We start from the raw sequence: 25,580 nt of genomic DNA, 5'->3' as shown, positions 1-25,580 counted from the left end.
AAACTTTTACGACAAGTAGGCGAAAAAAATTACTTAATTAAAATGATTGACTAAACAGAAAAGTTTGTGCGAAATCATTTTTGCTTTTTTTCCTCCGCCAACATCATCCGCAACTAGCTGGGCATACTTTTCCGGAACAATAGTTTCTTCCGGTTGTGGTGTGCTCTATATATACGTAGGTACGTACGTACAGCGCGCCATCCCGCTCGCACAGTAGCCCTTGCTCTTTTGCGCTTATTTATTGTTTGCCGTTTGCCCGGAGGCTGAGAAATTTTTTCTGTAGGAAATGTTTGGAGTGGAGGTCTCCGCGCAAAAACCTTAGAGATGCGACAGCAGCTTGTTGTTCATCTAACAAATTAACGAACGCCTCGAGTGTTGTTGCGTGCTATCCCCCTCTCTTTCGCCCGACAACTCCCCATCTCTTTCTATTCCCTTTCGACTGGGGCAGAAAACTTTGAAGTGTTAATGAATTGAGCGGGATGGCGAGATGGCGAGATGGGTGGGTAAAAAAAGGGGGCTCTTTTGGCCAGAGTAATGACCGTTGGTCGCTTTTGTGGTCGATTTTCTGGTAATTGAAATTATGATTTAATTTAATTTACCGCAAAATGGTTGACAGTTAGATAAGAATCAAGAGTGAAAGTTGAGAAAAGTACAACAAGAAAACAACCTGAAAGGAAGTAAACTTGATATCCTTCAGAGTAAGGACATTATTAAAATCCTTTAGTCAACGCATCAAGTAAAAAGTAAATGTATGTCACTCAAATTAACAAAATCTGAACTTATGTAAGTAAGATTTAAATTGAATTGCTTAAGATGATGCTAACAGATTTAGATATCATTTAAGTGTTTTAAACGTCGTACCTTTAAACTCACGACTCGAACGTCATTAAGCATGTAATTAAATTAATTATCTCAAAATCCCTTTTAGCTGCGATGTATGCAAATTATAATGAAGGTGGTAATCGGCAGTACAGCTGATTCGAGGACTGGCTGAATAATTCAAATGGAATTATGCAACGTGGCATTTAATAATTCACAAGTGAGAGATGTGTTTTAGGCGTCATTACAAATCGTTACAGCACTAATAATCCGTCCAAATGACTCATTAACAATTAATTAGAGCGCCTTATAGATGCTCTCAAGTGTTTTTGTCTGCCCACATGTACGCACACTCACACTTGTCCGTAGACAAACTCACACACCCATATGCATAATGAATGTCCTGGAAAACGGAGGTCCTATTTTACTGCACTTTCCAAGTCGCCAGCTTGTGTTTGTGTGTGCTGGCCACAAAACCAATTACACACTCGATTCGAAAGCGTTTCGCTATGGGCCCAAATCGGTGTAAGGAGCAGGGGGCGGGAGGCGTGGCGGGCCAACACTTAACCCTGAGGAAACTACGCATCTGCTTAATGGAGTCAGCCGGATGAAAAGGACCCTCCATCCAAACTGCATGTGTGTGGTCCCCCAAGTCACATAAAGAGCATTTAATTTAAGCGTTGTTCTAATGTCTTTTATGGCAATAGAAGAAACTACTACTTATGTATTTTAGATGGGGTTTTAAACCCGCTAATTCTTATTTGATTCTATGAATCCCAAAAGAAAATCTTCTTAGATGCTAGACTAGCTCCAAGTTTGCCCTTCCTAACAGCCATTTATGTTTTATTCCACTGCACAGTTGACTGTTTACCAGAGTTCATTAAAGGATTGAAGCTTAGGATCTACCCATTTATTTCAGCAAGCCCATATGTGTTTAGTTGCATGCAGCACTACTTACCTGCTATAAAGCAGGATGTGCTTATCACAAGTGAGACCCACCTGCAATTATAGTTTATCGCAGTCTTTTATTGTTCCCCACGATGCTCCCCACGTGCATTTTAATTTCACTTCCCAGAGCACTCACAAACTGGTGTTAACTACTGATTTCTCACTCGCTTTAACGCCTCAGCCAACCCATTGTGCGATTTGCACCTGCTCGCCGCTGCCTCGGCCACGGAAAATGAGTTGCCAAAAATTTTAATTAGAAAATTCGCACATATGCACCTAATGTGCCCGTTAATGTCGGCCTCCATCGGAAGTTAGCAGAGCAGCCAAACGAGGATGGGAAATCACCACTTCCGATTAGACTCCTGCCCAGGACCAACGTGCGATTGTTGCCCGGCAACCGTGCCACCTGGTCCATCGACAAAAGCCATTCACAGTTGTCGCCGCTTTTTGAATTGCAGCGCGGAGGCGCCTCTTTATGCGCACAGCAGTGTCCAGAATTCTAGAAGCAGGCGCAATGGGCATTTTTCCCACCTTTCCCACCTGTTGAAAGCTTACAGATATAGCCAAGTGTTAGTATCTGCACTTTTCAAGTTCAGAGTAGGAAATCACAAAGTAACTTCTGACATATTGAACGCTGCTGTTCACCTGCGTAGGTGTGTGCACGTGTCCTCTGAAGCCACTTAAAATGTTCATTTTGGCGGATTTTCTTTGTTTTAGCAGCTCGGCAGGCTTGTATGCCACTGCCAATTGATGGCTCATAATTGCTCATTAGCCCAACAAAAGGACGGCGAACAATTGCATTTTAATTACCGCGCACTTGAATTGAAACCAAATGGCTAATAGGAGAAGTTCCATAACATTTAAAAACATTTCCCTTGAAGGTGTTCTCTGGTTTTATTCAATTTGCATCTTTTAATGTAATTTGTAACTTTTACTCGTACTGAATCTCTATTTTTGGATCTTTGATCTTTGACTCGTTCCGGAGCAATTGAGCTGACAACGAAAACACTTTGCCGGCTATTTAAGCCGACAGACAGGCGAGCAAAAGAATACTTTAATTTACTTGCAGTTGGTTTTTTCCTCGGACTTTCTGCATTCCCGTTGGCCTTTTCATTCCTGTCTGTGCGGCACATAAAACATAATAAAAGCAAATACAGCAAAAGCAGCAAGGCTCCTTTACACATACAAACACACACAAGAAAAAAATTAATTTTCCGCAAACTAAAACCTTAGAAAATTTATGCTCCGCCTGCATAAACAAAAGCACATAACGAAAAGCGGAGAGCAAAAAACAAAATACAAGGCAACAATTCAATTCATTGGCAGCACAAGATGCAGACATGGACGTGGTCAAAACGCACTGCTGACCAGAGGACAAACTTTTTGCAGGCAGCAGAATACGAGGGAAGAGAAGTCAGCAGCACAAGGAAGAGTCCTGCTGGCCAGGAGCAATTCCTGCGTCCTGAAGACGACGTTGCAGCTAACCGCAGGCATTCAATTCAACTAGAAAATACAACTTGCTCCTACTGCTGATGCTGCTGCGTTTTTATTAGCCCAGACACAATGCAAAAAGCCTCTGACTGCCAGGACCTGCGTATAAATAATGAATACAGAGCAACACAGAGCAACTCGGAGCAACTCGACTGGCAACATCCTTACGCAGCATTAACAGCCAAAGAAAAATACTGCGAAAGTAATTCTGCCAGATGAAAAAAGGAGCGTAGAAAGCAGGAAACTTGACTTGCCTCGGGTCGAATCTGTTTGTATCCTGACTGAACAACTGGCATGTACTTCCCAGATAAAGTATATAATTATCCTTAATTATATCCCAAGACAGCAACGCAGACTTCTGTCAACTTCAACTCCTTTGCAGAATCAAATAGCCAAATTCAAATTATTTTATTCAATTACATACCATTTTCCAAAATTAATAACTGCGTTTTCACTCCCAACATGGCATATGTCACAACTACTTCCCTTTTAGCACTCCCCTGATTTTCAGTTTCCAGGGTAGGGCGGTGAAAAAAACGCATTTAAAGTTGCCGAAGCAATTGGAGCAGAGCTCAAAAGTTTTTACTACTACGGCTGTCAGTGGGTTAAGTGCACACCACAAAACAGCCAGGTCCTGCCACATCCTGCCACATCCTCCCACATGCACCGCCAATGCACATAGTCATGCAGCACATTCGATCCATTGGAACCATCATTAATCAGGCAGTGCAACTAAGGAAATTCTTATCCGAAACTGAAAGACACGGCTGGCCATCCATACTCTTCATTAGGACTCCCCTTTCTTAGCATTGCAAATGACGCAGTGTTTTCGAACGAAATTTAAGGCAAATGTTGATCTTAAATTGAAATTCTAATTTGAGAATCAGTGAAAAAGCCGGCACTTTTATAAAGAAAAGAAAACTTTGTTGCTCCCTCCCTTTCCGCTCTAAGAAATGTGCCTCTCCGCCGGATACCCGATATGGCATAGACCTTTTTTACCAGAAATTTCTCATCCCGGTCCAGACCACATCTTAATACCCGTGCTGACTATTGTCCTTGAAATAGGAAACAAGCCGCCTCCTTGAAATACCTGTTTTTTAAGCGTTGATGGCTCGCCAAGCCAGCGAGGTTGGCTTGTGGAGTTTGCCGGACGGAGAGCGAGTGGGTGAATGTGTCACAGTCGCGTGGCCCAGGGTGTCCTTGTCGCTATTACGTCCTTGCGTGAGTCGCATGTGCGCCATGTCCTTGCGCCCGCCAACGAGTTATGGCTTACTCCCACCTGACCCACCACCCACCTGCAAATCCCCTCATATCCTTCGCATCGCCTGAGTGCGAGTGTGTGGGTGGTGCAATTTATTTTGCGCTCTACTGCTCGACGACGACTGCGTTCTACTCCTGATGTAATTAGCGAAGTTTACCGTTGTGTATTTTTATAATACTATTTCCCCGGTTCAATCCCCGTCCTGGGTTAACAAATTGAGCGCTCGAAGGAGGATTTACTTTCATTAGCGTTTGATTAACGCTTCCCATTCCGCTCGCAGCTATAACTCAACCCCTCTCCAGCCCTCGGGATATATGAATATGCAGGTGTAGTGCTGGCTAAGCTTGTGCTCTATTTTTCCAAGCAGGGTATAACGATTTCAGGTGAAAGGTGGAACACTTTAAAAACGATTGAAAAATTCAAATTAATTCTGAAGCTAATTGCCTGTTACTAAACACTTTCATTGCGTTACTTAAAGTTAAGCGGGTACCGTTGTAGGCAAATAAAATAGAAATAAAAATAAAATGGATGCAATAAAGTGGACGGATATAACTAAGAGATATTACCTAGGAAATCCAGTGCCCAACACTGTTCGTTGTCTTTCCGGCCCTGGAAGTGAGTGGAAAATTGTATGTCAATTGAATGGCCAGAAATCACTGTTTAAATTTGCATGCATTTGCAAGGGCAATCGGGCGAAAGGACAAAGGACGCAGGACGCAGGACACGCGACACTGGAGAAGAGGAAGCCGGTCAGCGGTACAACAAAGATCGGCAAACGGTCGACTATGGGAACCGGTAACTGCAGTGGCAGCAACGGCAACGGTTAACGCGCAGTTGCCGCATGCATAAAACATAAGGATAACGACACACAGACACACAATCACAATCGCAGACAAAGACAGAGACAAAGACAGAGACAAGTTGCAGATACGGTGCAGGACCTGCCGGAGGCATTGTATAATTAAAATTGCATTCAGATGCAAATGCAAATGCGAGTGTAAGCTACAAAAGCGTAAGGCGAGCACTCGCAGATTAGACAACTTCCTCGACCTGGCCGCTCCATTCATGCCACGGCATCCAGGATCCCCGACTCACAGCCAAGTCCAGCACTGGGTTTTGGCAATCCTATTAGCCGTGCGTAGGCCCCGTTCAATAGGCCATGAGGAACACATTAGGGCCGGGGATTTACACGTACTTTGTCCAGTTAAGGCCAGCTAGGTCCTGGCTGATTGTGCGGCTGTTCGGCTGGAAAACAACGCACATCCTGTGCACTGGCTACCTGATGAACTTCCGCCTCCTTGCCTAATGTTTGCCTCCTCATTGCCAGTGCAGTTTTAGCCGCTCGAATGCTTTGCATGCCTTCTGATATATTTCAATATGCGGAATAACTTCAAGCGGGCACATCGAAATGCTTTCCCATCCCATTCAAATCCCTGGCTAAGCGGCACATGCCAGGCATTTGAATGAATACCCATTGATGCTGGGCATATTTTCCGAGTCCATTGCATTTTCGCACCTTGGATTAAGTCACCGCCGGAAGGGGTGGGAAAAAACCAGCACGTTACCTCTTTTACACCGACTTACCCGCCTTTCCACCTCTCCACCTCTCTGCCCAGGGCGGATTAATGCACACGTGTCCCGGGCAACAGGTAACAATTGTTGCACTGCCCGCAGGTCGTGTGCCGCTTAACTTGGCCAGGCACGCGCTCCTTCGCCAGGTGACTACTTCCACTTGGCCGCATCCGGGCCAGGATGGGGGACTCACATGCCCCTAATTGAAATGCAATGCGAGTGCTAGAGGGGTACTCTGAATACGGGTCAAGATACACCTTTGACTTGAGGGGCTTAAGTCCAGAAACACCCAATTGAACACTTGTTTTAAGAGTCATATTTTATAATATGTTCAACAAAGATCAGGATTTGACATACTTAATTCTCTAGAAAGAACGATAAATCTAGGGTGAACAATCCTTTACCTTTGCATATGATTAGGGGTTTATAAGATTTTTTCTGATTGTTCAGTCAAGTAGATGGAGAGCTCCTCCAGCGCCGCGAACATAGCTCAACTCATAATGCGATTACATTTGACAAATCCAATTTCAATGACACTCGCTAGCACAACATTAATGAACTGCAAATATTTGTCCTGCCCCATCGTCCTTGCCCTTTGCTAAACCTCTATTCGCTGTGTGGCACGTGGCTTGCGTTTCAATATTTGCATGTAAATTTAAGCTCGCCCAATCGAGTGCAACAAATCGCAGCTCAAGAGCATATCATACTTTGCATATTAATGCCACCAGCAGCAAAGGATTCCAGCGACTGGCGATGTCGTCCTGGGCAAAAAGCACTCCACGGTGGATGCGGATCCACCGCATCGGATCGGGATGTCACAACCACTGCACCATGGGAGAAGTTTCCAATCAGCTGGCGATTAATGAAGTGGTTACAAACTAGAAGGTCAATTGTTGATGGCTTTGTTCATGGTGCCGCACAGGGTGAATATCATAGTCGTGCTAAGGATTCCTCTAAATTTGGGCTAGGATCTCCGAGTTTGAGGCTACTGTATGTACTTTTCCTTATAAAATAGTATTTCAATGAGCCGCCAAGACCAATAATTTAACAATATTCTGACAAAATACTTTCCAAATTGATCACTATTCCCACTGTGAACCGCCAAGGGCAATCGTAAAGCGAATCGCAAAACCATCAGCTCCAGAGCAAATGCTGCAAATGAAAGTAGGAAAATTATTTGTTTTCCTCATTGAAAATCGCGCAGAGTCCGCTCGAGGAAAAACTAGTGCACTAGAAAAAATGAGAGAATTGCTGAATAAAATGTAAATGAAATTTTGTTGGTATTGCAAATGGTAATGTTGGGGTGGGAGAGGCCAAGATTGCGAATTGATTGGCGCAGATTGCAAAAGTGAAATTTCCATGATATTTTAGCTGGCAGATTTTTAATCGCACTCCGCTGGCAAACGGAATTGTTCAATAGGGAGCACCATAAAGTTTTGAACTTCAAATATTTGTTTAATCTGACAAATCTATGGCCATAACCTTAAGGATAAAGTGTAACCTCTTCCAGACACTCTTGTGCATTTTTTAGACTTCACTTCTGAACCTCGGCTGTTTCAACGGCTGGCACTCAAATTGAGTGTCTCTTTGGACCCCTTTTATGTTTTGACACATTATTTTCGCTTTGGCACTTCCCGAATGCTCCCCGGCCAGAGATCCAAGGATCCAACAGCTGGCAAGGTTGGAAGGCGCATTTAGGACCCATTACCATTAGAGGACACTTTGGTTTGCTCGAAATCGACCATAAGCTGGGCCGGAACGGGACGGGGACGGGGCTGGCCTGGCATCCTTTGGCCAGGACATTTGCATGATTTTTGCAAGAGTAATAAACGTGGCTAGCGAAAAGATGGAAAAAAGCGAGAGGCAGCACCCTGACAATACTTAATGTCAGTCACGTAGCACAGGGACAGGGACACTTTGCGTCCATTGACATGACCAGTTTACCAGCTCACCCGTTGGCCAGCTCCTTGCCACGCCACGCTGCATACCTCACTCTGCAAGATCTCCGGGCTGGCAGTTGTCCGGGAGTCATCGACGGACTGCTGGACTCGTGTCCTGGCATAACTGCCCTTTGCAGGATGGCTCAGTTAGCTGGCTTGGCTGGCAAAGTGCTTTGTGCCACGATTTTGTACCTTTTCACTTGCCATTGATTTGCAGTCAGTTATGCACAGAAACAAAATTAGATGAACCTTACTAAAGGCCAGGTAATTGGGCTTTCAATTATACTCTAAACAAAACACTACATCAGCAAGTGCCTTATGCAATCAGGCAATCATGTTTGCAATTGAAAACTTATCGAAATTTGTTTCGAAACTGATTTACAAAAACTTAAATGCTTGCGAAGAGATTAAAACTTAAACGTGACTTTAATTCAGCTTAAAGTTTAGTGATTTGACATTCGTTATCCACTCCCTTGCGACCTTATCCACAGCATAGACAAATGAAACACAGCAGTGGCATAAACACGGCTGCCACTTAGCTCACCTCTTCGGTTTCCCACGTCGCAGGAGCAATTCGATAAGCTCGGCTTAAGAATAGCCATAGCTCCAATGATTCGATACACTTTTAATAGTTTTTGCTGCTGCAGCTTACCAAAGAAGATGGAGGCGGCGGTGGAGGGGGAGGGGGAAAAGTTGTCCGAAACTTTGCAGCTTCCATCGCAAACTTTTGCGCTTCGATAAACAACAACAAAGGGTCGGGGGAGCGGTAAAGGAAGTGCTCGATTCGAATCCCGGGGCTCGAGTCAAAGGCAATGTGTTGACAGCTTGGTGCGACACACACAGCCACACACCCACACACCCACACACTCGCAGAGCGGAGGGTACAGGATCTGGGGATCTCGGAAGGACCCTGAACTTTGGACAGCTCGAATGCATTGTATACAAATGCAGTTTCCATTTTCTCAACTGCAGGCCAAGTTTTGCTTTTCAATTTCGAGAGCCGAGAGCCGAGAGCCGAGAGCAGGGCAAAAAAACACACATATGGTATGGAAAGTACAAAGTTTCGAGCAGCACAAAAGCATGTCTCGACAAAGTTATGTCCCCACTCTCTTTGGGGTATTATTAGAAATTGAATTAGATTTCATTTGGCAGCAGGCAGAACAATCCCCGATCCACTTAAGGTGCAAAAAATTGCTTGGGTGGGGCCTTCAATAAGTTGCAGGCATCTTCATTTCGCAACGCAAAAAATAAATGCACTGCAATCACACTGAAAGTTTGCAATCAAAAAACTTTGCTTGCTGGCCAAATTTGCGTGCCGAAAAAATAACCGTAGCACTAAATAGACTGCAAAGTTGCTTTTGGCCCGCTTACCCCGCCCTTTCGCTAATCCTTTTAATTTTGAACTTCAACTTTCGCCGGCGAGCTGGGAAAGTAAGTAGGAAAATAACCGAGTAGCTGCGGAACCAAACATGCGACGCACTCGGCGAAAGTTTTTTAATAACAAGTCCTGTGAAAGGACGAAGGCAGATCCATCGCAGTTATCAGCAAAAGGGCAAAAGGAGCTCAAATTTCGCCCTGCACACTACGTACACTGCATGCCTTGACTTTTGTTGCCCCCAAAAACGGGAAAACCCAAAACGAAAATGAAAACTTTCGGCTTGCAATGTGCCCGAGGCGTTCAAGGAACCCTTCCTCGTCTCATTCGCCAAAGTCCAGCCAGCGAAATGCAAATACAAGTTATAATAATTTCTTTTCAATTTCCAAGCACAGCAAGCACTTAAGGGGATTTTAGTTACAGAGCTGCAATGCAACTGGCCAAAATGGCAGGACACACAAGGATACCATGGGTGTGGGTCGGTTTGGGGGCGTGTTTGTCATTTGGCCTCATCACTTCAGTGATTGCGCTGAAATTTGCATAATTCCAAGTAAACAAGCAATTTCATTGAGAGGTGCTGCGATGGAAGCGGGGCGGATTTCGGGATTAATAAATCTTTGCAGCCGAAATTAGATACCATTCGCCAGTCTGAAGGCCGCGCAGCTAGGACATTTTCCTTGGAAGCGAAATGAGACAAAACGCTAATCAAACACCGAGGACAAGAGCTCAAGAGGTGCACTTGAAGAAAGTTTTGACAGCTTGCTGAAAGTTTGAATAGAGCAGCTTGTTTGGCTCGCCAGTTTTTCCCAGTGCAGCACGTGAACAGAAATTTCGCACGCCAGCCATGAAATTATTGTCAAATTGAAACTCTCACTATTTTGCGTTCGATTGTTTCCTGCTAAAAGTGCAAATACCTGGCTGAAGCACCCGAATTCCACGATATCGCATTGATTTGCTAATTCCGCTGGAGCGAGGAAGCCAAGTAAGTTTCCAACTCGCAAAATCGGGCACTACACTCGACCGGGAAAGTTTTGCCTCGCCAGCGATAAAAGTTGCCTCAATATGCGTATTTCTGCCCGGCAAGTGAAAATAAGTGGGGCGATAAATTCGTTATTATGTTCCTACTTATGTCAACTCGCCTGGCTGCAGCGATATTTGTGTATTGCCGTGTCAAAAGTTATCGCCAGCGCGAGCTGAACACAGCCCCACTTTCCCAGTTCCCCACTTTCCCCCCAAAACGCCAATGACGAGCGTTGGGTGGCACGCAAAGGAAAGCTGCCTCATGGGGCAATAATATCCGTTCGTTTTTGTGTGCCTGCCATGGTCTCAATTTAATTACTGGGCAGCAGTTAATATTGACAGTAGCCACAGGTCGTCGTAAAAGCGTTTCAGCTGAGCATAAACCCATAAGCCTGTCATGGCCAGGACTCTTTAAAAGGTGTGTCCTGCATGTCCTGTTCCCAAACAACCTTGCCTACGACCACAACAAACGATGCCTGTATTAGAAACGAGCCCCATAAACGTAGGGGGGGTCTCTATTTAAATTCGAAAGCTTAAAATATTTGTTCAGCTTAAAGTACTGGACTAGAAAGTGGCCTGCTTGTATTCAGCGTTTTTTTGGTGGATCCGAAACGAAGTATGCTGGCTGCACATTTTATATGGCTCTTTAGAGCACAACCTGTCGGGCATTTGGAAGCGGTCGAAACTCGAAAATCCTTCCTGCCAACGATGCTGCTGGCAATAGATGATTATTTTATGGGAGCCAGAGCCAAGACCAAAATCCCAATGCAATTTCACTTCTTCGGCTTGCTCTCCTTGGAGACTTGGCAACTTTTAATGGCCTCACTAATACATTTAAGACTCTGCATAAGCTCACACACACAAGCACAAGGAGCGACGGATTCGAGTCCCGTATACAAATAATTACATGGCAAAATATTTACATTTTGGTTTTGGCTTATGCACCAAATAGGCCAACGCAGACGCCAGGGGTTTCGGTGGGGTTTCGGTGGGGTTTTGCTGGGGCAGCAACTTTTTGGCCACTTCATATTTCATAAAAACATTCATTATGACTATTTTATGAAGCACGCGCCGAGAACTTTGGCAGTCAAGACGCAGCACCACCCAGGAGTCCTGTCTCTGCTAGGTATTTATTCGAGTTGCCCAGCCTGTGAGTCCTGTGACTCCTGCGTGTCTGTGTGTGTGTCTGTGTGTGCGCCCGTGCCTCTGTGTTTGTGTGTTTGAGTGTCCTAGCACAAAGCCCCATAAACCGACATCGTTGTGTGTCCCCTGTCCTTGTCGTGGGCCTATCTGCTTTATGGCTCACCGCTTCCAGTGCATCCAACGTGGTGGCCCAAACAAAAGGATCCCACATTCATGGCCTGTAGGGGTCACAATTTCATGAGCCCTGAAACTGAATGGCTCACTTTGGGGCAACAAAACTTGGGCAAAGCCGAGCCTCGGACGCACACGGTCGTAAATGTGCCAGTTAGAAGTGTAACTGACCTATCCTTGCAAATTAATAATCCGAACCACTTCGAGTGGCCGGCCATCGGGCATGCAAGATGCCCGGCCAACAATCGAGCACTGCACCTGACTGGCCCAGTTCTCCAAGCTTTGATTTGATTAGGCTCGTGCCCAGTATAGATTTCTCAAAGTGACGGGCTCCGTGCAGATTCCAGCCTCCTGAGTAATTAATAAATAGGTGCGTGAAGCAATGAGGCATATAATTCAGATGCCAAACAAAGCATTGAATCAAAGCCCTGGCCAGGTGATTTCCAAAACATCCGAGCTTCAAGTGCTGGCGAGCATGGGGGCATAATTAAGTCTCTAGTCCAGTCATTAAGCAAGTAACACATATCCTTGCCTTTAAGACATAATATATAAGAACATGAATGAAAGGATTATTTTGCCATTGAATATAGACCACAGATTTATCCCACAGTTATCCACTTTCACGTCCTGACTGACATTTTCAATTAACTTGTCACACCTGCATAATGTTGGTACCAATGATTGACTTCGTTTGGCTGACGTTCATCAGAGCTTTTGCCTTGGTAATGCAGCTGGCGGAGGATTCGAGGACCATCATGATGCTGGTCAGCTGCACGATGGCCGTGGCCTTCATTCTGAATGTTCATTCGGGAAGAACTATCTTTCGGGATGTGGTCAACACAGTGGCCAACAGGAGACTTAAATCCAGGCTGGACCAACAGCCGTCGCCAATTGATATACCAAGGAACACGGTGATCAAACGGCAAATAAGGCATCCCTTGGAATGGACGCACTACGAGGATCTTCCAATGGCGACCGTACTGGAAAACAACGGAAGCACTGTGGTCATGCGGATATACACGGCGACCAACTCTATGCCCCAGCTCAGTGGAGCTGAGTTGCTGGGTAGATACCACTTCGTGGAGGCGATCTTCAAGTGGGGCAGCCTGAAATCCGAGCACTCGATTGGCAAGCAGCAATTTAGCCTGGAGATACAGGCCCTTCATCGTTGCAACCAGCTCAAGGGCAATTTGGAATACCTCACCTTGTCCTACTTATTTGCGCTGAGTTCCGTCAAGAACGAGCCGCTCAACGAGATCTCTGATCAGCTCAGGTGGATCCTGCAGCCAGGCTCTTCGATTGAACTCCCACCCTTCCATTTGGCGTCACTACTTCGGCCATTCGGAGCTGGTCACTACTCCTACCACGGCACCTACGACAATGGAGACGTCGCTCTGCCCACCACCTGGCTGATCAACCCGGACATATCCATGGTCAGCTCGCGTCAGTTGGCCCAGTTTAAGGTGATGTACGGAAAGGATGGCAGCAGGAACTGCAGCAATGGTCGTCAGGAACAGCCCCTGGGCAGTCGTAAAGTCTACCTTAATATCTGAGCGATTGAATATGTTTGTAAAAACTATATCACAACCATCACTACTACTACTTTCAACCACTTTTAAACGGCAATATTAGGCAAAGGGTTTCTTGGTGCAAATATATGTGTGTTGTCAACTGAAGGTCCTAAATTTAAAATTCGTTACGCAGACTGAAGATAAGAGTCAACTTTTTCGTCCAGTTGCCAATAAAGCACCTGATTTTTCATGCATTACCTTTCCAAGATTAAACTTTAGCGCCGTGCGACGTGCATGGAAATGCGGTGAGCTCGAGAGTCCTTTCTCCTCGAGGAGCAGTTAAGCAATTCGGTTCGTGATTCGCACCCCATGAGCAGTCAGCCAGTGCATCTGCCTTTGAGTTTGAGCCGGATTCTGGCCAGCTAGTTGCCCTGTTGACCGACTGTCTGCAGGTGCAGCCAGGCAAATAGTCAAAGTGCAGGGGGAGAATCCTGGGCAGGACGAGCCAAACTGGGGAATTTGTTCATTTCGTTTCGGGCTGGGAAAGAAGAATCGGAGTTTGCCTCGCAGCTGCAATTGCTAAAACAGTTGCGAAAATTGTCGAAATTAATTTTCAATAAACGCCCGCTGGCCAAAAGGAGGGAATCAAATACTGATTGGCTAAAAGTTGCGCTAAAGCTCACTTTGAATGGTTAGCGGGGCAACCTGAAACTGAACGATTTGGCCCAAAAGCGAATCGCAAAATTCCGTATTTGGGTGTGGGATGGGATGGGGTGAGTTGGGAATCTGGAGGCTGGAGGATGGAGGGACTCGCTTATTGACTTGGCCAACATCACCCACTTCCACCGCAAAAGTAGCCCCACTGAACTAGAAGGGCAGCATAGTTGGCTACTTCAAAAGCGGCGCAAATTGTTCCTGCGTAGCCAGGAATTCCTTCGCACGAATATCAAAAGGATTAGCTTGGGCCACAGAGGTCCTGGCGGCAGGAATATAAATGTATATACTCGTACCTTGTCGCCGGCAGACATTTTCAACTGGCAACTCCTATTACGATTTATTTCAGGCGTAAAACCAGCTAAGGAAATACTTGCGGCGAAAGTTTAAAATAATTGTTGATGTAACGAACCATATAGAGGCGGCGTTGCTGGTGGGCGTGGCACAAAGCATAGCAATAGGCCAGCAAAAGGAGCGGTTTCAGTGGCTGCAACAGGACAACCAAATAGTTTTCGCTTGGCAAATTGTTTCAAGTTGCGCCAGCCATCGTGCACTTAACCATGTCTATGTGTATATATATATATTTGTTTAAATAAATATGAACTGTTGCTCTCGAGTGGCTGGCGCTGCAGCTCAAATCGCAAATCCAGCCATCCATTCAGCCCAGTTCTGCCCATCTTGGCCGCTTAGCCGTCAGCAGTTTGCAAGTCAAGCAATTAAAACAAGTTGCAAACAATTTCCATTTAGATACAAATAACAAGTTGGACGCATACTACCAGTTGCACATGACTGCATGAAAGCGATGAGTGTGAATTTGCAACAAGAGCAGATTCGATGTCAATCAGACTCTGCTGGTGTTCTGGAAAAAATCAAGAAGAGCTCACAGTTTGTTTGTTTTACGATAATTACCAGTAATTGGCACGTGGCAAACACTCACTAGACTTGTTTACGAAAGCCAATCGGAGAGTTCAAACACTCTTTAAATACCTGTTTTTACACGTGCTTTTTTAACGAATTTTGTACCAGCAGGCTTTTAATATCCGTTTTTAAAAAACGTTGCAAAGGGAAAGAGTAGTGTTTTATAACTAGTATCAACTCAAGGGATTCTTGTTTTTCCAAATTTTGTTGTTTTTTTTATAACTTTTTAAGCCTTAAAATAAAAATGCCTTACATTTGATTATAAAAGCTGATTAAGCATGCATCAAAATTATAACTTGACTTTTAAATATTATTATTATTACTCTTTTGATGACGAAATTTGTGCTCATTACCAATAGTCTCATTAGAATTTTCCACATTTTATATCAACGAAATGTATTATTACTTTAATGCATTCCTTCTTCACTCCCACATCATCGGCCATATTAATTTAGTAGTAAATAATAAAATCAAGTTCAGGTAATTTAGTTTTTATTCAAAAGTCCAAATGGGTAGGCGAATGTGCAACATAGTTCTCCAATCCTAGCCAGTGCGGATGTACTGGGTGTTGTCGGTCTGGATGAGCACGGTTCCAGCTGTATTACATTGAATTAATTAATATGGCTTTAATCTATAATGGGTTGCAATTCAACACTTACGCTGGGGAACGGGCTCAGCGTTGGCCAGGGCAGCGAACATGGCCAAGAGAAGGGCGGCGGCTTGGAAGAACTTCATGTTGATTCCTGAGGTGTGGAGGTTGCTGGTCAGCTTGGTAGTACTGGGTAGACTGGGTTACTGATGCCCCACCAAAGTGCCGGAGCTCTTTTATAGCGGATCGATTGGGCAGAGATCTGGGCGATTCCACGCTGGGGGATTGCACGGGTTAAAAGATCGTCTTAATCTCTTCGCTCGTCAATCAGAGATTCATTTGTTCGTCGTTTGCAACGTCGTTCATGCAATGCGATTCATGTGAAGCGAAAACCTGAAAACCTGTCGGGGTTTTCTACGCAATTCAATAAATGACACTCAACTATTAGAATAACTGGAACTGGGCGCGAACAGCGCAGTATGCAATCCAGTTTGATTTGTTTACCATACCCTCTATGAGGAGTTTCTCCTGGAAAAGGTCGTTAATGCTTTTTACTCGGAACTCGTCGTTTTTATATCTTCAACAATGAAAAGATATAAAAGAGACAAATTGTATTAGATGTGGTTTTCCGCACAGTTGTACGTCTTTGATTCATAGTAGCATTTGGCATCGACTTCTTAGTCGTTGTGGAAGGTCAGGATCAATTTGCTTTACATTAGACTTCGATTAGTGATTCCCTATTTTCAGTGATATTAATGTGTTTTCCAAGAAATCTAACTGATTACCTTTTATTACAAATTTTATTGCATTCGCACATGGAAAAGTACATTAATAATCATTTTCAAATGTATCAAGTTATCAAAAATCTATATAGGAAAAACCATTTGCATGCAACTATTTATTCATTTGAAGTAAGAAATCATAGTTTTTGCTAGGGTACTAAGAAAAGATGCTCTGTGATCTTTATGCTACGGCTGAAAAGTACACATCAGCCCAATCTAAATCTAAATTTACACCTTTATCTCGAGACAGTGCACTTAGTAGTATTCCCTCGTACCAGCTACACGCGCATTATCAGCTCAGAGCGCGCTCAATTTCCGATCGTGACCCTGGGGAATTTGTTACCCCTTTGGAAATTCCTACTTTACAAGCCACAGCTGGCGCTCAGTGCAGCGGATGGGGCTATATAAGCACGGCCTCCCCGGATCGCTAATCAAAGTAGAACCTGAATCCACTCCGTAAACATGAACTGTCTGAAGATCTGCGGCTTTTTCTTCGCGCTGATTGCGGCTTTGGCAACGGCGGAGGCTGGTGAGTGCATTTAAAAGCAATCTTTTAAATCGTTTTTCACTTATCAGCAATTTAATTGTATTAGGCACCCAAGTCATTAATGCTGGCGGACATACGTTGATTCAAACTGATCGCACGCAGTATATTCGCAAAAACTGAAATCAAACTCAAATTATTGATTAAGGAAATAAAAATGTTTTAAAACAGAAATGCTACATTTATTGTTGAGCACATCAATTTGAAAAGTGCGCGCACTCAGTGGGAAGGGGTCACACTGGGCAAATATACTAGATTGCTGGCCCTTATTGCTGGCCTGTTCTGCTGTGCACACACTGAAAATGATCTCAGCTGATCAGCTGTTTAAGAAACACAAATATATTTTAGTTTAAAAGCCGGCATACAATGTGCACAATTGTGAAGAATTTCAGCAGCTTAATATAAATAGGGGTGTACTTTTAGCAGCAAAGAAGCAAGTCGACATATGGTATTTATTTATAAAAGGCAGTGGAATAGTATATTAAAAGTGAACATGGTTTCAAGAATAAGGAGCATTCTTTAAATGATCCTTTGAGAGTCATTCACATTAAGTAAATATAACATTCACAAAAGAACAAATGTGGTCTTAAATATTTAAGGAAATATCCGTAGCTGATGCAACATATATTGTCCTGTAAGGACTTTTACACAAGAAATGCAAAAGGACTTCGCAGGACCTCAAAGAATTGTAAGTAGGTTAGCTTATTTAGAAAGCACTTTACTTATTTACCTTCATATCTCTGCTTTTTAGGTGTTAAATTGCAACATGTATTCCCTGCGCATTTTCTCTACATTTCCCTGAAAAAGCTTTAAACGTGCACTTTACGTATTTTATCAGCGCTCGGCGACCTGACTTTTAAACCGGCGACGACTTCCCGGCTGCTGCGTCTTATCGCCGGCCAATAAATGTGCATCAATGCGCCCACGACAGGACACATAGCGAGGAGGGGCGGTGGAGCAAGGAGCGGCAGCCGCAGAAACAGAAACAATAACAATCGCAAAGCCGCAGGACTCGACCACAACAAGCCACAATCGGCAATCATCAACACTGGCGCGCCGCAGACCGAGCAGACCGAACAGAAGGGGTCAGGGCGCAGGGCTCAGAGGTCGGAGCTTGGAGTTTGGAGGAGAAGGCGCTCTCTGACGGCGCCAGTTGCATTTTGACAACGACAACGAACCAAAAACACCCGCGCACAGGCCATGGCAGCCCAACGACGGCCCCGCTCCCCGGGAGTGGGGCAAAAACTGAAGCTACAGCCACAGTGGATGGCCAAGAATCTGCACGCCCTGCTGGATCTGCCCGCGGCGATGGAACTGCGCCAAATTGAGTTGATCTATCGGGCGGAGGGTAATGCAAATTTGGTGCTCGCCCTGCCGCAATTTAAAAAAGTTTTACGTTTGCCAAAAATGATATCCAGCAGACTGCGCCAGGCGGTGCACCAGCGGCCTGAGCTGGCGGATGAGGTTGCCCGGCCGGAAGGGCAGCGTGTCGCATCGGAAAAAGCTGGGACTGAAAGAGGTTCGTATACACGAGCAGTAAAAATGGAACCCTCGTGTTCGAACTTAGTTCGTGTATTGGGTATACTCACTTTAAACAATATGTGCTGTTAAATTGCAACTGAATTCAATAACTCTCCTCTAGTCACATGCGCGAAAAACATAAAGAATTCCCAAGTTAATCATATATTTCTCCAAGTGCCAGGGCCAGCCTGTTATTGTTAGCTTTCCTTTTTTGTTGGACCGGAAATGGTTGCGTGCAACTTCAAACACCCAGACAAGCTGCCGCTCCATCTCCTGGCCACTTTGAGCATTGTGCTCCGGTTATTGCCTGCCTGGCTGGACTTAGACCCACCGCCAACCGCCACCCACTTCCTTTTCCGTTGCCCTTTGCCCTTTTGGGTATCTCTCTATCTCTATGCATCTTTTGGCCATTGCATCAAATGTGTTTATTTCATTTATCCACATCTCTCTTCCCATGTTGCCTCGTGCTCCGGCTGGTTCCTCGCCTCCACCTCCGACTCAATCTGCAGCTGGCGACTTGACAATGCCGGATTTTATGGCTTATATCGGGATAATGCGCCGTCTATTAGGAAATGAGTTTGTCTGCGGAGCGGATATTGTTGCCATACCAAAGGAAGACGATAGATTCTGGATAAATGAGCACATACGCGACCAAAGACCGGGTAAGTGCACTGTGCAAAAAGTACTATCTTCATTTTTCCATGGCATCTCGAGCTAATGCACTTGTTGACTTAAACACTGCAGCATTAACATGCTCATTTTATTAAATTTGTAAAAAAATTACAAGCTGAATAGTTTTCCATCCAAGATGATTACATTGTGATGTACTTATTCGCGATCCCAAATCATTACTATTTACTTTCAGTGCAGATATAGGGTTTGGTAAACCGAAAAAGTATTCACAAATGGAGCGTTTCCAAGCGGATCTCCACTGTGGCATTTTGCATGAGCGCCGTACCGCTGTGGTAGCAATTTTGTATCTGAGCAGCTTTTGCTGCAGTGCCTCCCTTTGGCCTTTGCCATTGCATTTGCGCTGCAGCCGCCCTTTTCATCCTGGCCGCCATCCAAAGCCTTTTAGAGCCACTGCAATCAATCATAAACGAGCGTTTTAGTGCCGCATCCCACATCCCCACTGCCAGTTCCTTTCACTGACGCTCACGGTGGATTGAGGGATCCTTTGCTCCAGTTTTAGTTTCAGTTTCAGTTTCAGTTGCAGTTGGTGGCGCACCAGCCCGTCCACATGGGACTGATTAGTGGCGGACGCCGTAGTCGTGGCCATATATCAAAATCGGGTTTATGCCCGGCAGCCAGCAACAGGCTGCCTGCTGCAAAGCTGCAGAGCTGGCCAGCGATTTATCATTCACCTTCGTATTCTAACCCACCACCATCGGCGTCTATATATCAATAATCGCCGGATGCTGGCGCTTGCACTTTACATTCATTCGGCTATGGCCGTCCCATGCCCCAATTTTTCGGACTTTTCCGCCTTTCACTCCTCCGTCTGTGTTTTCCAACCCGTTGCAGTTTCGCGTCTGGATAAGGAATTTGTGGGGCCATTCGGCCTGCTGCTGCCAGATGTGACCCAATTGCCTGCCACGTTCGATGTTTTACTTGCCCATTTACAGGTGAGTTGGTCGTCGTCAGCTGCTCCAGCTCTTGATATAGATCCTGTTCATGCTCCTGCTGCTCCTGCTCCTTTCCCCTGGCAACGGAATGCTGAGGCTGCTGTTTTCGGGGGGAGTCGTGTGGCTGCTCCTGCTCCTGCTGCTGTCCAAATAAATTGTGTATTTTGTACAAGGACAATATTGGCATTTTTGGCCATATGTGCTGGACACGTTAGCCAAAGCTGCCGCGTTCCACTGCTCCTGCTGCGACGTAGTTTGCCTTTGTGCCGAGGCATCGGAGGCTAACAAACCCACGAGTGCCACCTCCATCGCCATCCAAATTCGTAGCTAAACCCTGGTCGAGGCCCATAAATCAGCGGTTCTTTGTTTTGAATTAAAGTGGGCAACAGTGTAAACACTTTGTTGGCGTTACTTGCGACCGCGCTCCATCCAATAGCCACTGGCCAATTCGATTCGTTTCGTTTCGATTCGTTTGGGTTCTGGGTTCTGGGTTTTGAGTTTTTGGGCTTGTGCGGTTATAAAAGATGCCGAAATTGCTTTGAAAGTGCCGCCATAGCTGCAAGTTTTATTATATGCCCCATGTTACATCGGGTAGCTTAGCTAGTAGGGGGCACACGTGGTGGTCGGTTGCTCACCCCTAATAGGACTTTAGGGTACTGCCCGGTTCGATCATCTGCCGGCCGGCATGGCTTATTTTTTTGCAATTTTTTGGCTATTTGTTCGCCGTGCTCGGTGGGTACATATTGAATTTATGGCTTTGGTGCCAAAGCATTGACCGAAATAAAATTGCCAGCAAAGGAAACAAACAGCCAGTGGAGCAGGGGCAGCTAAAAAAAGAGGCCATAGAAAGTGGTACATATGTATATAAAACGTGGCCATAACTAAGGCCATATTGTGTGTTCCATCGCACACAGCGCATTGCGGGCGGCTGAAAATAAGGTGAAAAAGGTAAGCGCTGGAAAAAACCTTTAATTGCGGCTTTAAATGTTAATTTTCAATTTCAAGTTGGGAAGCGCGAATGGAGAACTCCGTCTGTGCCGTGCCGGCCGTCGGCTTCATAACTCATCATACAATCAGCGCAACAACTTTTGTTTTATGTCACAACAGCAGCAGCAACAGCAACAAGAGCAGTAACAGGAGCAGGAGTTGGAGCAGGAGCAGCGATAACCTGGCCAAGGACCCCGATCCCAACCCGTGCGAAACCGTGGTAGCTTTATTCATGATGGTTGCTTCCCTGCTTTTTTCCCTTTTTTTGTTCGTGCTGCGCTCGTCGCTGCATTTTCAAGTCAAAATGGCATCAACGACGGGGCAAAAGTTCGCGGTACACGGCAGGCATAATATTTCATGGCAGGACATGCCGGCACCTTCCTTTTACTCCATTTCGTCGGGGTGGGGATCGGGCTCGGCATCGGGATCGGGATCAGGGGAACGTGGCAAAGAGGCAAGAGCAAATAAGCGAAACGATATAATTTTGCAGGCAAAGGGCAAAACAGGAGATGAAACCGGAGCAGCAGCGGGAGGAGAGGGAAGCACGAGAAACAGGAGCGCTGTCCGTCGTCTGGGCGATACATATGCCATCGAAATAAAACCCAAACAAGGCTGGCTCCAGTTGGCAAGTGATGTCAACGATTTATTTGATTTAATGCCATCGGGGGCAGCGACAAAGCCAAAGGACACGCCCCACAATCAGGCGGAGAAGGACAAGTGCTGGTGTCGCTTTTGCAGCATGCAACTGCTGAAGGTGAGTGAGTGGGCGGGTGGGCCAGTACATAGGTCTTCTAAGTTACTCATTCGCTACCTTCGACAGCTGCACAATGGGAAAATCAAACGTTTGGGCCACTACTGTCCGCTGGATCTATTCTCTGGGTATGTCAGCGAACCCAGCCACCAACCACCAGCCACCAGGAACCAGGAACCCACCGTGCTGGGCACAATGAACAGGCAGCTGAAGGCTGCTCCTTTGGCACGAACATCGAGTCATAAATTTCAATCTGCTCCATTTGCGTGTCCTGTCGTGCTTCATAATTCCAACACTTTCGGTTACTGTTTGCCACTCCTTCTGCTTTAGTGCCCAGGTTTTTTTTCTCTCTTTTTCATTGTTCTTTCTTGTATCCTTTTGGACACTGAATGCTCCGGACGTTCCTGGGTCCACTTCAATTGCAATCCCAGCTCCAGTCCGCGCCCCACTCATTCGTTTATTTGCGGCCCGCTGTTTCAAGTCATGCGTGCATCCGTGCACAAAATTCAATTTGCTTGCGCTTTCATTCCGGTTTACCGCTTTACTCCGCGTCCGCCGTGGACTCCGTCCCGGATTTTATGGATCTGGCGGCCTCCTTGCCCCGTGACCCCTCGAAAATTGTTGCCAATTCGCTTGCCTTTGTTTCGGGCGCAACATCTTCCATATATTCCATATGCATATACATCAGTTTTAAAAGTAATATTCAGAGGTACAGCACGCGACGAAACTGGATGGCCTGCTCAGCTGAGAGCGATGTTTAAGCTTACTAATGCTGTTAATGTTGTTGATGCTTAACTTAAGATGACATTTTTTTAGTCAGAGCAACCTTGATCGCTTAAAACTTAAATCGTTTTGCCCAGATTTACCTGTACCTCTCGTATGCCTTATAGCTATTAACCTTACTGTACCAGAGTCATGTCCGCTGATGTATTTTCATTGGTTATTTTCCCTGCTTTTAGTACACCCAGTCGTATGCTCGATGCCTTGGATGCACTTCTCGCCTGCCCGCAAAATAATTTACGTGTGTTTCAGAACAGCAATTTAATTTATGGCGATCACGCGAATTCGATTTCCTTCGATGAATTGAGCTCGCGTGTCTTTCCCGGGTAAGTCAGTTGCGCTTTTCAATAAAATCGAATTGCCTGCACCGAAAATAAGATACAGATGTGGCCTAGTCTCGCTTGGGATGATGATTCCTGCGATTTCTTAGATGGCCAGAGGGAATATGTGTCTGGCTTTCATTTCTCTTGAATTCAATTCGTTTGCGCCAAATTGTACGCCATTTTGAGCCATTCAAAAGGCTCTTATAATTACTTTCTATTCGAGACACTCCTTTTTGGACATTAATTTTCATGAGCAGCGGAAGAAAACTGTGAACCATTCGGCCACACGCAAATATTCAATAAATAATGCAAGAAGCAACAGCCAAACACAAATTCTCGAGTGCCAAATGCCAACATCGCCATTTTCCGGGCTGCAGCCTCCCCAGCCCCCTCTCTGTCCGCCAGCCCACAGGTCGATCCACCTGGTTTTCAACTTTTCCTCAACACCACCTCTCTCACTATGTTTTTCCGTGGCCGTGTCGCTTCAACACCTTGTGGCGCCACGTTGACAACGCCGACAACGACCACACGAAATGGGAATGCGCATTGAAAACGCTAACAAACAAAATTCAACCAATGCCAACGCCAACGCCATCGCCATCGCCATCGCCATCGCCATCGCCATCGCCATGGCCATAAAATCTCTGAAATTCTCCAGTGAAATTATGGTGCTTATAAAACATTTGCTGGTGGCCTGCCTGCTAAGGGAATACGAGGTAAGGGGCACTGGAAAAATAGCCTTAGTTTCAGTAAAATATATCATACGAATGCTGTTCAGCGCAGACTTAAATGAATAAATATAAACTAAATTGTACCTTCCTAAATATTCGCTTAGAATACTTAATAGAACCACTCTTAATTGTTAAATGTAGCCGTATTAATGATAACATTGCTGTGCATTTATTGTTCTGAGTGCTGGTTCAATAATAGAGCTGTTATTTTCCTTTGAAAGTGAACAAACAATATGCTATCATTAAAGTTGAAATAAGGAGCTTATGTTTATGCTTCGATTTTTCTCCGTGCAGGATCCGGAATCCAAACGAGCAGAGAGCTCCAATCAGAGCCAGAAGCAGCCGGAGCCGGAGCCGGAGCAGGAGCAGGAGCAGCTGAATCAGAGTCGCGTTTCGATTGCGGCGAAGGAGACAAAGGTTGGAGCTGCTGGAATTGGCGCCGCTAATGTTGTCCTGCCACGCGGAGGCAGGGCGGCCGCCCCTGTTGTCACTGCCGCTCAATTTTCGACGAGGACAAGAGCAGCTGCTGCAACTGCCACGACCCAAAGGTACACAAAAGTGGCCAGAATGGAAACAACAATAACTGGACCGGCAGCCACCTCGGTGGCAGGGGCAGCATCGGGCAGCCAACTGTCCGGCAATGTGTTGGCAACGGCAATGGCAATGGCAACTGCAGCTCGAACGGAAACAAAAACGGAACCGGAAACTCGGGCTGAGGCTGCTAGTACGACAAGTCGCAACGTGAATCAGAATGAATGCCAAAAACTGAATCGGAATGAGCCTGCGAATCAAACTCAAGCACAAGACAACAAAGCGGAAATATTTCGCTTACCAAAAAATTGTGTGCTGCAAAAAATTTTGAATTTGCAATTGCTGGTAAAGGTAAGCCAACCAATCAAACTGCTGCCTCCACTCCTCAGTCTTTGTCCGTTTGGCTTTGTTTATTTTTCCTGCCCCCGGAGAACCTTGGCATTTGCAGATGGATCGAGTTGGTTTCTGATGCCCTAACAGGTGGAGCACTTTGCTCCAACGCTTTAAGCAGACTGCTTGTTCAGACTATTGGAAATATCTTGTATCTTGTATATTTAAACTACTTTGTAATCAGTGCGTTACTAGGCACAAGCTACTTGGTAGCATAACAATATACTTAAGGCGTATCTGTTAGGTAGAGTATCCAAGCATCTGGGCCAGAGACCTGAACTTCGTTCCTCGACTTCATTTTTTCCAAATGCCCAGGTGGGCAGGAAGCTGTAAGTTCGGTCGAAGTGGCGGCTAAATGGGCAATGGATGGCGGCCAAGTGGCTTTGTGCAGTGCGAGTAACGATTCTTGGCAATTGCAGCGCCACTTCGACTTCATGTGGCAGTCCGGCTACGCCGACCACTCCCGACCCACTTACAACTCGCTCCGGGGTCTCTTGGCCGCAGTCGAGGACGGAGTGGAGGCGGAACTCGAGCCGGATGAGGAGCAGGCTTATATGGTCGGAGCTACGGCGCTGGATTGCTCGATTATGTTGACGTTTCAGGAAATCGAAATCAAATGCGAAACCGATTGCCCGGCTGACCAGAGGTAAGTAGTACGATCCGCACAATGCCGCATTCCCGCTGCTCTCGTTGCTAATCAAATTCCCAATCTCTAGCTGGGATGCGGCACTGCAGCCTTGGTGCGTCTCCCTGCTGGGTCATCACTTTCTAACCAAGCTCTGCGTCCTGGATTTGGATCCCAAGCCCGACAGTCACTTTCATAAATTCATAGCGCAGACACGTGAAATTGAAAAGTGCCGTCGAGCATTAAATTAATTAATAAACTTTACACCCAACTAAAAGCAGCACGCGTCGACTGTGTAGCTCAGAAAACTGTGCTACAGTTTCCTCTTCAATACAAATTTAGCTGCTTTTTTGCGTTGCAGCTTTGGCAGTTCTTTCGAATGGTATGGGTATGTTGAATGGTATGTTGACTTCGTGCGAGTGTTTGCAGCTGAAAGGCAAAGGGTTTGGCTATTAGCCGCTTAAAGTGTAAACTGTCAGACATTTCGACTGGAATCTGACATGTTGCTGGCTTAAATC

The 25,580-nt window shown here is 45.6% G+C and overlaps 4 protein-coding genes across 5 annotated transcripts; 3 read left to right on the top strand and 1 right to left on the bottom strand.

The window, feature by feature from the left end:
• The first annotated feature begins 12,405 nt into the window (after window positions 1-12,405).
• On the top strand, window positions 12,406-13,293 carry LOC6547606 (carbonic anhydrase 1). The gene has a single exon (XM_001974930.3). The coding sequence runs from the start codon at window positions 12,406-12,408 to the stop codon at window positions 13,291-13,293; it is 888 nt and encodes a 295-aa protein (XP_001974966.1).
• Window positions 13,294-15,262: 1,969 nt separating this feature from the next.
• On the bottom strand, window positions 15,263-15,712 carry LOC6547607 (immune-induced peptide 4). Its single transcript, XM_001974931.3, has 2 exons — window positions 15,543-15,712; window positions 15,263-15,479 (listed from the first exon to the last, which is right to left on the bottom strand). The coding sequence occupies exons 1-2, from the start codon at window positions 15,616-15,618 to the stop codon at window positions 15,427-15,429; spliced, it is 129 nt and encodes a 42-aa protein (XP_001974967.1). The 5' UTR covers window positions 15,619-15,712; the 3' UTR covers window positions 15,263-15,426.
• A 951-nt stretch (window positions 15,713-16,663) lies between these two features.
• LOC26526188 (immune-induced peptide 14) lies at window positions 16,664-16,972 on the top strand. Its single transcript, XM_026980730.1, has 2 exons — window positions 16,664-16,783; window positions 16,848-16,972. Exons 1-2 carry the CDS (start codon window positions 16,717-16,719, stop codon window positions 16,919-16,921), a joined length of 141 nt encoding a protein of 46 aa, XP_026836531.1. The 5' UTR covers window positions 16,664-16,716; the 3' UTR covers window positions 16,922-16,972.
• A 100-nt stretch (window positions 16,973-17,072) lies between these two features.
• On the top strand, window positions 17,073-25,389 carry LOC6547608 (inositol-pentakisphosphate 2-kinase). 2 transcript variants are annotated; one of them, XM_001974932.3, is made up of 12 exons: window positions 17,073-17,246; window positions 17,398-17,486; window positions 17,550-18,317; window positions 18,829-18,981; window positions 19,844-19,944; window positions 21,422-21,685; window positions 21,752-21,810; window positions 22,642-22,788; window positions 23,444-23,501; window positions 23,811-24,398; window positions 24,857-25,083; window positions 25,154-25,389. In XM_001974932.3, exons 3-12 carry the CDS (start codon window positions 17,999-18,001, stop codon window positions 25,311-25,313), a joined length of 2,076 nt encoding a protein of 691 aa, XP_001974968.2. In that variant the 5' UTR covers window positions 17,073-17,246; window positions 17,398-17,486; window positions 17,550-17,998; the 3' UTR covers window positions 25,314-25,389. The 2 variants fall into 2 exon arrangements, with proteins under 2 accessions (XP_001974968.2, XP_026836661.1); XM_026980860.1 differs by lacking the exons at window positions 17,073-17,246; window positions 17,398-17,486; window positions 17,550-18,317; ... (1 more) ...; window positions 21,422-21,685; window positions 21,752-21,810 and having other exon boundaries at window positions 18,955-18,981; window positions 25,154-25,385.
• The last annotated feature ends 191 nt before the right edge of the window (window positions 25,390-25,580 follow it).

The sequence above is a fragment of the Drosophila erecta genome, unplaced genomic scaffold (genome assembly GCF_003286155.1).
Source record: "Drosophila erecta strain 14021-0224.00,06,07 unplaced genomic scaffold, DereRS2 tig00000092-arrow-pilon, whole genome shotgun sequence".
NCBI classification, from domain to species: domain Eukaryota; kingdom Metazoa; phylum Arthropoda; class Insecta; order Diptera; family Drosophilidae; genus Drosophila; species Drosophila erecta.
This window is presented reverse-complemented; position numbering and strand designations above follow the sequence as displayed.

Bases quoted from the DNA above. Each gene is read 5' to 3' on its own strand.
- LOC6547606 (XM_001974930.3), top strand. From the start codon at position 12,406: ATGTTGGTACCAATGATTGACTTCGTTTGGCTGACGTTCATCAGAGCT.
- LOC6547607 (XM_001974931.3), bottom strand. From the start codon at position 15,618: ATGAAGTTCTTCCAAGCCGCCGCCCTTCTCTTGGCCATGTTCGCTGCC. The intron at 15,480-15,542 runs GTAAGTGTTGAA...AATGTAATACAG, and splicing joins CGCTGAGCCCGTTCCCCAGC to CTGGAACCGTGCTCATCCAG.
- LOC26526188 (XM_026980730.1), top strand. From the start codon at position 16,717: ATGAACTGTCTGAAGATCTGCGGCTTTTTCTTCGCGCTGATTGCGGCT. The intron at 16,784-16,847 runs GTGAGTGCATTT...TAATTGTATTAG, and splicing joins TTTGGCAACGGCGGAGGCTG to GCACCCAAGTCATTAATGCT.
- LOC6547608 (XM_001974932.3), top strand. From the start codon at position 17,999: ATGGCAGCCCAACGACGGCCCCGCTCCCCGGGAGTGGGGCAAAAACTG. The intron at 22,789-23,443 runs GTAAGTCAGTTG...GAAATTCTCCAG, and splicing joins AGCTCGCGTGTCTTTCCCGG to TGAAATTATGGTGCTTATAA. The intron at 23,502-23,810 runs GTAAGGGGCACT...TTCTCCGTGCAG, and splicing joins GCCTGCTAAGGGAATACGAG to GATCCGGAATCCAAACGAGC.